Here is a 15335-nt window from a genome sequence, read left to right as displayed (position 1 = left end):
AAAAAAAGGACTACTGGTAGAGTCTCCTCTATATTGTTTTCTCTCCAATACTTGTTTCATATTCTCCAACTGCCCTCATCCCATAGTGTTGGCTGTGCTTTTCTTTGTGTTTACAGCTCATTGCTGGGATGGATATGGTGGGCCTTGGTGTACATTGACCAAATACTGGAATGAAGGATTTGTGGCTTTACAAACAGCTATTAATACTGCCATTATAGAAGTAAGTTCTTGATTGAAAAATGCTACTAATTAATTTCAGCTACTTCCAGAGACCTCAAGATTTTGATGAAAGATAATCGTCTTAGTCTGTTTGTACTGTTACAACAATATACCTCAGACTGAGTAATTCATAAAGGACAGAAATTTATTTCTCACAGCTCTGAAGGCTGAGAGTACAAGATCAAGGTGTTGGCAGGCTCAAAGTCTGGTGAAGTTCCATTCCTCTTAGCGTCTAAGTGTCCTCACATGATGGAAGAACGGAGTGTAAAAATTGCCTCAGCTACTTCCTTTTAGCCTTTTATAAGACACTAATCCATTCCTGAGGGCTCCACCCTCATGACCCAACCACTGCCCTGAAGGCCCTGCCTCCTAATACCATCACAATGGGAATTAAGTTTCAACAGGAATTTAGGAGCAAACGATAGCGATGCTATGTAATCAGGTTTTCCTATGGTTGTATAATGAAGCAGATATTCAGACCAAGGAACACATTGCATATCTGTTTTAAAACTGTAAAACCAATTTTGAAATGGTTGTAGAGTCACAGGAGGCTGCAAATACAATGCACAGGGAAGTCCATGTACGCTTCATCCAGTTGCCTTTACTTACCTAACTATAGTACAGTAAAAAAAATCAGAGAACTGACATTAGTAAATATACAGAGTTTACTCAGAGTTCACCAGTTTCTATCCTTTAAATAATAATAATGTTTGTTTAAACTCTAGATCACAACCAATCAACCTGTGATGGAGGAGTTGATGTCAGTTACTGCTATAACTATGAAGACATTACCTTTCATAAGTAATGATTTGCTTCACAATGAGATATTTATTTTATTCTCCTTGCTCTGTTTCTCCCCACTTGTATATTTTATATCACTCAATGTAACAAAAGAGAGAAAAAAGTGTAAGAATTTGATGAAAATGATGGGTCTCCAAGATTCAGCATTCTGGTGAGTGACTAATTCAAGTAGTGCAAATTAATTAACAGGAAAACTAAGAAGCAGTGAAAAAGTGTTATTGTTTCAGAGCATCATGGTTTAAACTTGATGCATTGGCTACCTTTTCTTTTGTTCTGAGATTTGTATTTAGTCTGTTAAATTTTTCTATGCAAAATAGTTCTTATAATGTGCTGAGCACTTTTTCTGTGCTGTGAATGTCTTAAGCCAGCCCAACCCTGACATAGAGGAACTGTCATTCATTTTATAAGCAAGGAAAATGAAGTTCAAAGAGAATAAGAGAATTGTCCAATGTCAGGTGGAGGGTAAGTGCTGGACCTGAAACTCCAACCCAAGTTTCCTGACTGCAGCTTGTTTGCTTGCCTTGTCTCCTTACAGTTAACAGTTGATTTCTTCAGACTTTCTCATGTTGAAGAGCATATAATTACGTATATAAAAGTTGACTTGTGTTCAGGGGTTTGGCCACAAGGCATAGGTTTTTTTGGAGCAAGTAAATACTATATGTTGGAATTAAATGAGAGAACCCACATAATATACTCAGGACATACAACACATAGGCTGGCATGTAGGAAGGCCTTAGTAAGGTCATTTGCTTTATAATATTGATGTTTATATCTTACTCCCCACTCCACATATAATTTTAAGTGAAATGAGTGTGTACACATTTATATGTAATATATATACATATACATATATACATACATTACATATGTATACATACTTGAGTGTGTGTACATACACACACACATATATATGTGTATATATGTAGGTAGATATAGGTATTTGTATTATAATAAAGACAAATAATTAGGAGTAGAAATAAAGACCTAACAAATAGGCCAGTTACGCTGGCTCACACCTGTAATCCTAGCACTTTGGGAGGCCGAGGCAGGTGGATCACCTGAGGTCAGGAGTTCAAGACCAGCCTGGCCAACATGGTGAAACCTTGTCTTTACTAAAAATACAAAAATTAGCCAGGTGTGGTGACACATGCCTGTAAGCCCGGCTACCTGGGAGACTGAGGCAGGAGAATTGCTGGAACCTGGGAGGTAGAGGCTACAGTGAGCTGAGATTGTGCCACTGCACTCCAGTCTGGGTGACCAAGTGAGACGTCATCTCAAAAAAAAAAAAAAAANAAAAAAAAAAAAAAAAAAGGACCTAGCAAATAATCAGTAGGTAAGATTAGCAGATAGGAATGCAAAGCATACAAGCTCCAACCTTCCAAAGGCCAAAGCAGAGAATTTTGCAATACTATCAGTGACAAAATCCATACTGGCTAGAAAAAGTAAAAAAGGAAAAAATAATCTGCTAATTTTACCCCAAAAGAAATGTAACATTTGTTATATTAAATCCTGGGAGATGTTTTTCTGTTTACTCCCTGTATCAAGCAAATACTCTTTATGGTTTTGGAACTACTTGGAATGAATGATAAATTACATATTGAACAATTCCTTGTGAGCCACGTGTTACCTGAAATAAAACTATGGTCCAGTAAATTTTTAATTTTCTATAAAATATATTTTATTAATGGAGAGAACCTTAATTCTAATATACATAAATTGTAAGATAGAAAAAGAGGAACCTATGTCTTCAAATAAAGAAGAGAGAAGGAGAAGTTTTTGCAGTGCAACTTTGGGAAGTACAAAAGAATGGACTTAGAGCCTCCCATGGAGTCTGTAGGAGGGAACCCCTGTAAAAGGGCCCTCTTTACTGATCAGGGAATGTCCTATGGGACAGTGTCCCTGTAGTCACCTGAGACCAGGGAGGCATGAGTCAACTCTATATTAAAGTCAGGAAGGTATGGGACATTTGGGTGTGAATTCATTCTCAGGATAAGTGATTCTTAGTATGTATGCAATCTAAATACTTAGCAATATAAATTCATATATACAACCTTAAAACTAAAAAGAAAAAAGATTCTGAAATGTTTCTACTAAGTGCAGGGTATCTAGTGGAAATAAACTTTATGACAATTTTTTAAACTAATGTAATAAATGTGAAATGTAATCAATATTTATTCTTTAAGCATAATGTCTGAATTGCTTTGTTTTTAGCAAAATGGTTTTTATATACTTATTAACATCTGCCTTTCCACTCCACCCCTGCGAGTGGTCCCTTTTTCTAAGTAGTAGTAATTTCTAGGTAATTTCTTTCATTTGTAATTTTCATATCCTGTGGTTTTTCAATTCTTACCTAAAGTAGTTCCCTCCTGAATTGAGGAAGTAGGCTCTGCAGAACGTGATATGCTTTAAAAAAATGCTGATGTTTCTAACACAGGCTTAAACATTGTAATGGCATGAAATTTAAAAAGAATCAAATAAGCAGTAAATTCAGCGTAAACATGTTTTACTGGGACATATTGATGCAAGGTCCTGGTTTTAATAGTTGTGATATATGCTTCAGCTTTTGAATTCTCATTTAATTGGTCAAGGACAAGTAGAAGAAAGCTCTCTGGACAGAGATAAGGCCTGCAACTTCATGAACTTTATTACAAATTTATTTTGTGACCTTGGATTTAACCCCTTAACTAATAATAGGGATTGCAGTTTCCTTATTTTTAAAATGAGACACAGGCTAAATCACACTACAGGCTTGTTAGATCTAAGATTGAATACTCTTTCTTAATAACCACTTCATAAAAATATCAACTCTAGCCCATTTAAAGCAAAATAGTGCAAATATTTAAGGGCGCAGCTACTTTATACCAGTTTAAGTGAAGAAATTATGAATAGGAATAGAGAGAATAGGATGGGCTTAGTAGAGTTGTGAAATTTCGATTTTCCACTACAAAAGAGACTGGAGGTGCTACCTGCTGAGATCCTCATGGATAGTCAAATTATCAACTGCCACAGTATTCAAAGAGTTAGCTATTTGATTGATCAGAGGTTTAAGTTGCTTCCAATTCTACAATTAGAACAGTATAGCAATATCTAACAAAACTGAAGATACAAAATGCTTAGAAACACTCTTGTACATTTTTTTCAAAAAAGACAAGTACTAGAATGTTCTTGTCATTGTAATAGAAAAAAAATGGAAAAAACCTAAATTTCCACAGGCAGCAGAATTTTGGGTCATATTCTAATAATGAAATATTATACAATGGTGTATAATATTGTTAATGTTGATTGATAAAGACAACGTGCAGAGGAATACATACATATGATATTGTTGATACTGTTTAATACAATAGTCATACTATTTATACAACACAGAGCTGTTGCCTAATGAATAGGTACCAACAAGGCACAAGGGCCCAGCTGTGCTTATAGTCACTTAATTGATTTTGGCATCCTTTTTTTTGAGATAGAGTCTTGCTCTGTTGCCCAGGCTGGAGTGCCACAGCACTATCTTGGCTTACTGCAACCTCTGCCTCTCAAGTTCAAGCAATTTTCCTGCCTCAGCCTCCTGAGTAGCTAGGACTACAAGCATGCACCACCATGCTCTGCTAATTTTCTTTTTGTTTTTAGTAGAGATGGGTTTTACCATGCTGGTCAGGCTGGTCTGGAACTCCTGACCTCAAATGATCCACCCGCCTCGGCTTTCCAAAGTGCTGGGATTAGAGGCATGAGCCACCATGCCTGGCCTTGGCACCTTTTTTGTTGGTTGGTACCTTTACCAGAGTTCAATATCTATCACCTCTGTGTGCATTTGTGGTAAAGGTAATGAAAATGAATGGCAATTATGAAGGAGAATTGCCATTGAAAAAAGGTATGCAATGAACTTCTGCTGTCAGATTAACAGTAGAGTTATTAATCGAAGGTGCAAGGGTAGTCGTTACATTGTTCTTTAGATGCTTTTATATATATTAAATATTTTGTAAATAAGTTAACATAATTTATATAACTTTTTGTTTTTATTTAGGTTCTCCTGGGGTTTAATCTATGCTGGCTTCATCTTTATTATTTCCATATTCATTACAATGATCATAACACTCACCCAAATTGTAATCATGACTGGCTTCATGGTCATATTTGTACTCTTTTTCTTATATGGCTTATCTTTGGTAAGTTCATACATTTATTACCACTTTCTCTGCTTTAGATCTTAGCTATATGTAGCTAATATTAATGCCCTAATAGGTTACTACAATCACTACTTTCATGTTCATCATGTGTATGCACAAGTGTGTATGTCCTTGCATGTACTTGAGGTAGTTTCTATGGAGTGAAAAAATTTTGTAATCCAAATAAAATTTGACCTGTCTTTTGCATAAAGGTCTGAACTAATGAAATTATGTATCAAAAAGAAAAAAATGATGCTAACTCTAAAAATATCAGAGGCTTTTCTGTATGATTATTGAGGTTATTTTTGAGGGGTGGACCCATTTTTTTTCACATAAGGGTGCCCATCACATGGTTGCTGATCATAATTATCTCTTCTCCCTCTAATATTCTGTTTCTCACTTCTCATTTCACTCCCCTCTCCCTTCTCTGAACAAGGGCTTCTATTTCCACCCTCCAGAATGTTTTCTGCAGAGAGTGTGTAGAGGTCTCCTCTTACATTAATTTAGCTTCATTACATTAATTTAGCTCCAAGCCTGCATTTCTACTCCATCCTCAGCTCTTATTCCAGCTTTTTCCCCGCCCTTTTCTCAGCAACAAAAGCCCAGCAGTTGAGTAGAACAAATAAGGATCCTCTTTAAAAAGAGGTTGAGGAAAGAACAGACTCATTCTACCATAATATTTTCACCATTTTCTCACTGATAAATATTTATGTTATGATATAAAAATCATTATTTGATTGGGCTGCCAATGATTCTCAGTGAGCCAAATACATATATAGCAGCTGAATGTCTTTTCTCTCTTGCAGGTAGCTTTGGTGTTCCTGATGAGTGTGTTGTTGAAGAAAGCTGTCCTCACCAATTTGGCTGTGTTTCTCCTTACCCTCTGTTGGGGATGTATGGGGTTCACTGTATTGTATGAACAACTTCCTTCATCTCTGGAGTGGATTTTGAGTATTTGTAGCCCTTTTGCCTTTACTGCTGGAATTACTCAGGTAAGAGCCTAGTTAATTGGTTTATTACTGAAATTTCAAAAGAATTAGATACTTTATACCCTCCAGGATCAGCACTACTCAAACTAAGAGCTTCTATTCTAAGCAATTTTTCTAAAGTTAAGCTTTAAAATGTTATTATTACATTGTAGAAAAATTGTCATCTCACAAAGAAACTTAAATTTTAAAAAATCCTCCAGATTTCACCTCTCAGATGTATTTTCATTTTGAAGTATTTTCCTCCAGGTTTTTTCCGCTATGTACAAATATTTACTTTTATTGCTATTCATTTAACATAATAAAAATATCTGCTAGTTTATTAAAAATTGTTACATAAACCTACTTTTAAAATATTTTATTGTATGACCTATGAATATGAAGAACTTTCCAAACACAAGTATAGTTTAACAGATAATTATAAAGTAAATCAAAGTATCCATGAAATAGAATGTCACCGCCAGTCACAAACCCCTCAGAACACTCCTTCTTCCTAAAGGTAGAAATTCTATGATATTCACTTCTTTGCTTTTCATTACCACCTAAGTATGTGTTTTTAAATACAAGTTTTGGTTTTGCATGTTTTAAACTCCATAGAAGTGATGTTGCACAAAGTTTATTTTTGAAAATCTCTCTTTTCTGCACTCAACATGATGTTTTTAGGTGGCAGCATAGTTTTTGTGTAGCTGTAGTGTAGTGTTATTAGCATTGTGTTACTAGCATTAGCATACTATCAATTTTCTTATTGATAGATGATAATTTTTAGTTTTTGACTATTTTTAATAGAACTGCTACAAATATTTGAGTACACATTTTCTACTGAATATGGACCTTCCATTCTGTTCATTATGTTAACGTAACAACAGAATAGTGTGGCTGAATATACAGATATTAATCTTCATAGCTACCACCAAATATTTTTCCAAAGTGGTTGTGTCAATTTAGTTTTACATCAACAGTGTTTCAGAATTCCAGATTTTCCAATGCTTCACCAGGATTTGGTATTGCCAGTCTCTCAAATTTTAGTCATTCTGATAATTATGCAATAATATATCCTTTATCATTAAGTTATGTTTCCCCGACTATTGATGAAGTTGAATACCTTTGTATATGCTTAGTGGATTATGAATTTTATCTTTTGTAAATTACCTATCCAGGTCTTTGGCCCATTTTTCCTCTGAGTTTTCTATCTTCTTGTTATTGCTTTGTAAGAATTCCTTATACATGCTGAACATTCGACATTTTTTTGTTATTTATTTACTAGCTTATTTGCTCTCTTAATGGTACCTGTGATGAACAGAGATAAATAATTTTTATAAAGTCCAATTTTTCAAGTTTCTCTTTTCTTTAGAATGCTTTTTTAAAAAATCGGTTTAAGGAATCATTGCCTACACCAAGTTTACAAAGATATTTTCTGGCTGTTTTTCTAGAGTATTGACTGGTTTAGCTTTTACATTAAGATATAAAATCCATATCAATATAACTTTTGTATGTGTATAGGTAGAGGCAATATAATTTTGCTACAAAAATATCCAATTTCTCCAGCTCAATTTATCAAATAGACTGTCTTTTCCTTGAATGAATTGCAATCTTTCTTTTATCATAACTCAATCAATCATGTATTGGCCAAAATGCCTGTCCTTGCACTGTGGCCACATTGTCCTAATTGTTTTGCTTTATCATATGTCTTGATATCTGGCAGTAGCAGTTTTACCCCTTTAATCTCTTTTTCAAGACAGTTTTATCTATTCTAATTTCTTTGTAATGACGTAAATTTTAGAATTAGCTTATCAAGTTACATAATCACACACATATATGCCTGTACAAAGCTGTTAAGAATGTGATGCAGTTGAATATTTTAATCAATTTGAAGAAAATTGTCATCTTTTCTTCAGCCATGAACATAATATATCTTTGCATTCATTTAAGTGATCTTCAATTTTCTTTAATAATTATTTTATTTTTATTTTTATTTTGAGACAAAGTCTTGCCTGTCACCCCAGCTGGAGTGTACAAACACAGCTCACTGCGGCCTCGGCTTCCTAGGCTTAAGTGATCTTCCCTTCTCAGCCTCACAAGTAAATAGGACTATAGGCACATACACCACCACACCTAACTAATTTTTAATTTTTGTAGAGAGCTGGTCTCACTGTGTTGCTCAGGCTAGTCTCAACCTCCTAGGCTCAAAAAGCGATCGTCCCAACTCAGCCTACCAAAGTGCTGGGATTACAGGTATGACGAATGCACCTGGCCTGCTTTAGCTTTCCTTGTAAAGGTCTCACACATTTTTATTTGATTTGTTCCAATGCTTTTGATATTTTTCATGCTATTATAAATGGCATCTATGTTTAAATTCTTCTTTTTAAATATTTGTTGTTAATGTGGAGATGAAACTGATTTCTGTACATTGGCATTACAGCCAGCATACTTGTTATATTCCCTCATTAAACTCAATATTTTTCTGAGTTTTATGCTGGAATTATGTATAATCATGTTGTCTGCAGATGATGGCTTATATATTTCCCATCACAATCCTTATGCTTTTTATTTCTTTTTCCTACTTTCCTGCACAGGTCCAGATCTCTATTAAAGTAAAGAATAGAAATGCAGGCAAAATAAAAGCTTTTGACACTGTAACATTAAGCATGACACTTATTGTTAATCTCAGTACATGTAATTCACCAGATTAAGGAAGATTCATTTTCTTAGTTTGTGAAGATATTTTCTTTATTATGAATAGATACTAAATTTTACCAAGCGGTTTTTCTGTGTCTATTATATGCATCACATTATTTTCCTACTTTGTCTGTTTTATGTTGAATTACATTGATAGATTTTCAAATGTTGACCCAATTTGGGATTCCTAGAATAAATTCAACTTTATCGTGAAAATGTTAACATTTTAACATAGTCTAAGAAGCTATATAGTGTGCAGGGTAAGGAATTGGACTTAAGAGTCAGACTTTCTCTGTTCTAATTTCACTTAGCCACTTTTGGTTACTCAACTTCGCTGTGTCTTAGTTTCATCACAAGTGAAATGAAGATTAAAAGCTCATTATTTTTATATGCCTTATTGCTTATCTGATAGGGTTTTGAGCAAGATTGAATGGGATAATATACAAAACACATTGAACAGTGCCTAGAACATAGTCTTTGTTATTATATGGCAAAATTCTAAATACAAACTTATATTTGAAATAATAACTAGAAAAAGAGGTTAAGTTCTCTTTTTATCTAATTAGAGGCTTCCAAGAATTTCTCATATTCTTTCCAAGCTTTGTATTTCCTTTGTTGCCCAGAATAGATATTTGTGTTATTGCAATGATTTTATAAAAACAAATGAATTATAATTTAAATTCTTATACTTAAAACATTGTATTTATTAAATAAATGTTTCCTTCTAGTTTTTTTCACTGTAAAATAGAAATATTTTGATCAGTACCTTTATTTACTTATTTATGTATTTGATTAGTAACTACTAAGGGCCTCTTGAAAAAGCTAGTTAATAAATTAATACTTTTTGCTGCTTTGTCAAATTATTTACTTATTTAATTTAAACATTTATTATTATTTTTGAATCTTAGGTGATCAAACTGGATTATAACTTGAATGATCTAATTTTTCCTGACTCTTCAGGAGACTCATATACAATGATAGCAACTTTTTCCATATTGCTTTTGGATGGCCTCATCTACTTGCTATTGACATTATACTTTGACAAAATTTTACCCTGTAAGTAATAGTGAGTTTTTCTCTGACTGCTACAGTTATTAATTACATTAAACATATATTTTTAAGATTATGTAGGCCTTTTAAATGAGTATTTCCCATTTCAAACTAATAAGTTCTTTATTTCTACTTCATAATTTTAAAGGTCTGATGATATTTTTATGTAAAAACAATTATTTTTATGACTTTACTATAACAATATATGTGACAACAATAATTATAATATATCTTGTAATTATGCAATAATTAAGTAATGTTAGGTTTTCATGTATCCCTGAAAGCATTTTGAAAGGGTCATTTTATGATTTGTGTCAGAACAAGATAAAATGAATTAATTCTTATGATGGTTAGCATGGCAGAAAGCCATTATACTATGGAAGTTCTTCCTAGTGAATATTTGTTCAGCATTATTCTCAAAATGTTTTATATACTGTTTATATTTACAGAAGTATATTAATTTCCCAGTTTCATTACCTTGCAAACAACCAAAAATTTCACCTAAACCAGAATTTTTTTCACACATACTAGAATCAGAAAGCTTTTTTCTTGGCACAATTTTCCTGTTTATCCTCTTATTTTATATGTACCTTCCACTTCGACTATATTTAAGGTTGCCTTGTAGGTTTTCTATGTATTTACTGGTACATATTCCTGTCTTTCTGTGACTTTTGGTTGATATGTGAAGGCCCTTGATAATAAATTCAACTTCATTTTTTTAAACTGGAAAAATATATTTAAAATATCACTATAAATTTATTATAAACAAATACATTTTCTCCATGTATTCATGACTAAGCAGGAATATATAGATTTCAATATTATATTCAATTATGTTGCTGTTGTCAAATTACTTAAGTTCACAAACGTGTCTACAGTTATTTTTATGCACTATATTGAGGCTTTGTGTTTTCCCAAATATTTGGTTTCATGCCATCTCCTAAATTCCTTTTAGATCACATTTGAAAAAAAATTTAATAAATATCTTTATTGGGTGATGCAGATCTGTTTTTCATAAGCCTATTATCAAGGCTACTGCAGCCCATTGTTAAGACTGGGAAAAAAAGGACATATGTTGGTTTCCTTGATGGGTGTCCGTTTCTACAAATGTAGATGACAGAGTCTCTAAGATCTGTACTAAGGTCTTGATCAGGGAAAAGCTGGAACCCATCTCAGCTGGTCATACACCTGATATTTTATTTGAACCTCATTTTCCTATTGACTTTCTTTTTTTCTTTTAGATCACATTTTATTCAAACATTTTATTTATACTTTAAAGCTCTATTATATTGTCTAACTTTTGTAATATGTTATTTTCTTTGAATTCTCATTGTTTATGTCATCATCAAGTTGTCTTCTTAATAATAAATAGGATTTTAGAAGAAAAAATTTCTCTGTAATGTTTAGAAGTTCAAGACATTCTGCATTGTTGGTCAGCAAGACATCTTTGCTCATTGTTTTACTATTACTGTTCTCATATTTTGTTGCCTCTTGGTTAATTAGATGGAGATGAGCGCCATTATTCTCCATTATTTTTCTTGAATTCATCATCTTGTTTCCAACACCAAAGGACTGATAATAAGGTTATTGAGAAAGAAATAGAACTGGAGCATCCCTCTGGTGATTATTTTGAACCAGTGTCTCCTGAATTTCAAGGAAAAGAAGCCATCAGGTAATCACACTTATAATTAATACTAACACATCAGCACAAGGCTACAGAATTATTAACCAGGAGCAGCAGGGTGAGGTTGAGGCAAAATATTGAAGGGGAAGACATTTGTTTTTGTCAGTGTCACTTCGAACTGCTCCATTTCCATGACCACCAATTTTTTCTGTTACTTGAAAGGAAAATTCTCCTTGATTATCAGTTCCATATTATATTATCCAGCCACACTTCGTCTTGCCCCCTTTTCTTCTTCTTTCGCTTGTCCCCATCTCTCTTTTATACTTGCTCCTTTCATTCTGTGAACACCTCTCTCCATAGTTTCATCTGGCTTATATGGTAAGTTGGAAGAAGTAAGAAATTCTGAATCAGAAATTCTTAGATCCTAATACTCTTATCTCTTATTTGATGTGTAATCTTGGAAAAATGAAATCTTATGAGTCTCAGTGTCTTCTATGAAACAACGGTAATATTGACTTTGTAGAGTTGTTATGGGATTTGGTATATAACAGAATTTTATAAGGAGCACTTAGAGTATATCAGCCAGGGATTCTAACTCAGCAGTTTTGGGATTGAACCCAAGTATCGTGGATTTCAAAATAGCTCTGTAGATTTTTCTACAAAGTTTGGTACAAAGTTAATGAATCAGAACTTTAAATAGCAATTGTGTATTTATTAACAGACATTTACTTAGTGCTAAGTACCTGACTTGCACATAATTCCCATAAAAAGCTTACAAGGCAGGTATCTTTATTTAACCCATTTTGAGAATGTGAAAAGCGAAGTAATGAAAGCTTAAGTCTTTTAGCCAATATCACACAACTTGTATATGGGGAACTGGAATCGTAATCCAGTCTGGCTGTATAGTCTATGCTCTTAACATACTGTTGAGATGTCAGGAGGCAAAGGAGAATTAATAAATAGGGAACCATGGCTAGCAAGTGAAATATTTCCAGGACAAAGAGGCCTAATCCATATACCTAAACTTCTTCCACCTAGTTCTTAACCAATTTTCCATTTAAGTTTCCTGAGGGGGGCAACAGGCCTTCCTCTGCTCCAGCTAGGAATATACCAGCTCTATAGAAAATATCTATCCAAACGAGAAAGGCCAAGTGAGGAATAATTCCATAAGACTCAGTTCTGGTGTCATCAATCCTTCTTTACCAGTTGAGGGTACAAAATAATATTATATATATTATTATTTAAATCATAATAATTCTCAGATCCAATATTCTAATAAAATCTGTTACTTACAATGTTCCAAAAATTTTCTTTATTCTTCTACTGCTGCCTAGTGGCCAAAAAAAAAAAAAAAAGTAAGTAAAATGTCCTCCACCCTCACCTTTCCCCTACTTTCCCCTCTCTTCCTACACCCCCACTATGCCTCCAACCCTAGCCAATGTATACAGTGTCAACTGGGCATACCTGTCACTTGTTCTGTATTCTTAGCTCAGGTGGAGATCTGAGGCTACTGACAAACCAGGGAAAGAAAGTCATTTGATGCAAGCCCTACTCACTAAAGCTTTTGGCTCCGTGGTGGGGCACCTCACCCCATATCCAAATCAAAGCAGGAAAGTAGGCTTAGGCATCCAATATTGTAGCTCTTTAGTGACAAGGTGGTACATACTCACTCACTGTTAAAGCAGGTCTGGGGCTGCAAAGCAGTCTAAGACTGCCTTTCGACCACCCAACGGTAGATGCAGTTTCCATTCCACAAGTTTTATCTCTTTCTTCTTCACAGTGTTTGTTTCTTAGTAGCATCATTGCCCTTTCCCACCTCTAGATAATGTCAAATATTTTTCAATCAATTCCAACCTGTGAATTCTGTTTTGTATGGATATAAAAGGCACTAAGGTATTGATTTCTTTCTTCCTAGGTGATCTCAGCTTTATATAAAAATGAACTCATCCCCTTTTTGTACAAATGCTTTATATACAAAGGAAGTCTTCCCTTAAGATACATAGAGCTTACAGGATATGAAACCTTTAAGCTCTATGTATCAGGGATATGGATGAAAGTTTATAGAATTCTAACCAGATCATGATTCTGGATTTGTCAAAATATACATTTTTAAAATTCACAACTGGCTTTTCCTCATTCATAATCCCTAAGTCACGTTCTCTCTGGGGGTAATTGTGTACACATATGTACATTCTTATAGCTATAGACCATTCAGGCAATATTCCCAGAACACAGGTAGGATGTCTACCCCAAATGTAAATGACAGATTTCATATCTAAAGTCTGGAAATGCCAGCTCCTCCTAAATGGAATTTTCTTTATTAAAATAAAACATTAAAGTTTCACTTCAACAGCCGTTCTATTTTACAAAGAAATGCTGAAATAAAAATACCTGGTCATACTCATCACCTTTTAACTTTGCTTAATCAATTCAGTCATTCAATAAACATATTGTTGCATTTGCTGGGTTCTTTACTAATCTTTAGGGCTACAAAGATGAACAATAAACTGTCTTTCAAGGAGCACACAGCCTAGGAAAGAAGATAAATAGGTACATGAAATTCAGTCTGATAAATGTAGGGATAGAGATATTAACTGTTATATAAACAATAGGAGTCTTAACTACCCTAATTTAGGGAAATCAAAGAAGAGAACATGTATTTCCTTTTTTAAAAAATTATTTTTATTTTTTGCATTTTAGGTTTTAGGGTACATGTGAAGAACATGTAAGATTGTTGCATAGGTATACACACATGGCAGCGTGATTTGCTGCCTTCCTCCACATCACCTATATCTGGCATTTCTCCCCATGGTATCTCTCCCCAACTCCCCATCCCCCACTGTCCCTCCCCTATTTCCCCCCAACAGACCCCAGTGTGTGATACTCCCCTCCCTGTGTCCATGTGTTCTCATTGTTCAACACCCACCTATGAGTGAGAACATGCAGTGCTTGATTTTCTGTTCTTGTGTCAGTTTGCTGAGAATGATGGTTTCCAGGTTGATCCATGTCCCTACAAAGGACATAAACTCATCGTTTTTGATGGCTGCATAATATTCCATGGTGTCCATGTGCTGCATTTTCCCTATCCAGTCTATCATCGATGGGCACTTGGGTTGGCTCCAGGTCTTTGCTATTGTAAACAGTGCTGCAATGAACATTTGTGTGCATGTGTCCTTATAGTAGAACAATTTATAATCCTTGGATATATATCCAGTAATGGGGTTGCTGGGTCAAATGGAATTTCTATTTCTAGGTCCTTGAGGAATCGCCACACTGTCTTCCACAATGGTTGAACTAATTTTCACTCCCACCAACAGTGTAAAAGTGTTCCTATTTCTCCACATTCTCTCCAGCATCTGTTGTCTCCAGATTTTTTAATGATCACCATTCTAACTAGAGTGAGAGGGCATCTCAATGTAGTTTTGATTTGCATTTCTCTAATGACAAATCAGTGATGAAGAGCATTTTTTCATATGTTTGTTGGCCTCATGTATGTCTTCTTTTGTAAAGTGTCTGTTCATATCCTTTGCCCACTTTTGAATGGGCTTGTTTGTTTTTTTCTTGCAAATCTCTTTTAGTTCTTTGTAGATTCTGGGTATCAGCCCTTTGTCAGATGGGTAGACTGTAAAAAATTTTTTCCATTCTGTTGGTTGCTGATTCACTCTAATGACTGTTTCTTTTGCTGTGCAGCTTGATTAGGTTCCATTTGTCTATTTTGGCTTTTGTTGCCAATGCTTTTGGTGTGTTGGTCATGAAGTCCTTGCCTACGCCTATGTCCTGAATGGTTTTGCCTAGATTTTCTTCTAGGGTTTTTATGGT

General features: G+C 34.3%; 1 protein-coding gene across 1 annotated transcript in view; it reads left to right on the top strand.

Moving 5' to 3' along the window:
• ABCA6 (ATP binding cassette subfamily A member 6) overlaps positions 1-15335 on the top strand; it is a 60705-nt gene that overhangs the window by 5301 nt on the left and 40069 nt on the right. Inside the window, exons 4-9 of the mRNA XM_037727403.1 lie at positions 87-220; positions 945-1171; positions 5039-5180; positions 5987-6172; positions 9751-9898; positions 11396-11564. Coding sequence (XP_037583331.1) covers positions 87-220; positions 945-1171; positions 5039-5180; positions 5987-6172; positions 9751-9898; positions 11396-11564 — 1006 coding nt within the window. The remainder of the gene's footprint in view (positions 1-86; positions 221-944; positions 1172-5038; positions 5181-5986; positions 6173-9750; positions 9899-11395; positions 11565-15335) is intronic.

The sequence above is a fragment of the Cebus imitator genome, unplaced genomic scaffold (genome assembly GCF_001604975.1).
Source record: "Cebus imitator isolate Cc_AM_T3 unplaced genomic scaffold, Cebus_imitator-1.0 Scaffold229, whole genome shotgun sequence".
NCBI classification, from domain to species: Eukaryota; Metazoa; Chordata; class Mammalia; order Primates; family Cebidae; genus Cebus; species Cebus imitator.
Note: the sequence above shows the minus strand (reverse complement) of the source record. Positions and strands in the feature narration are given on the sequence as shown.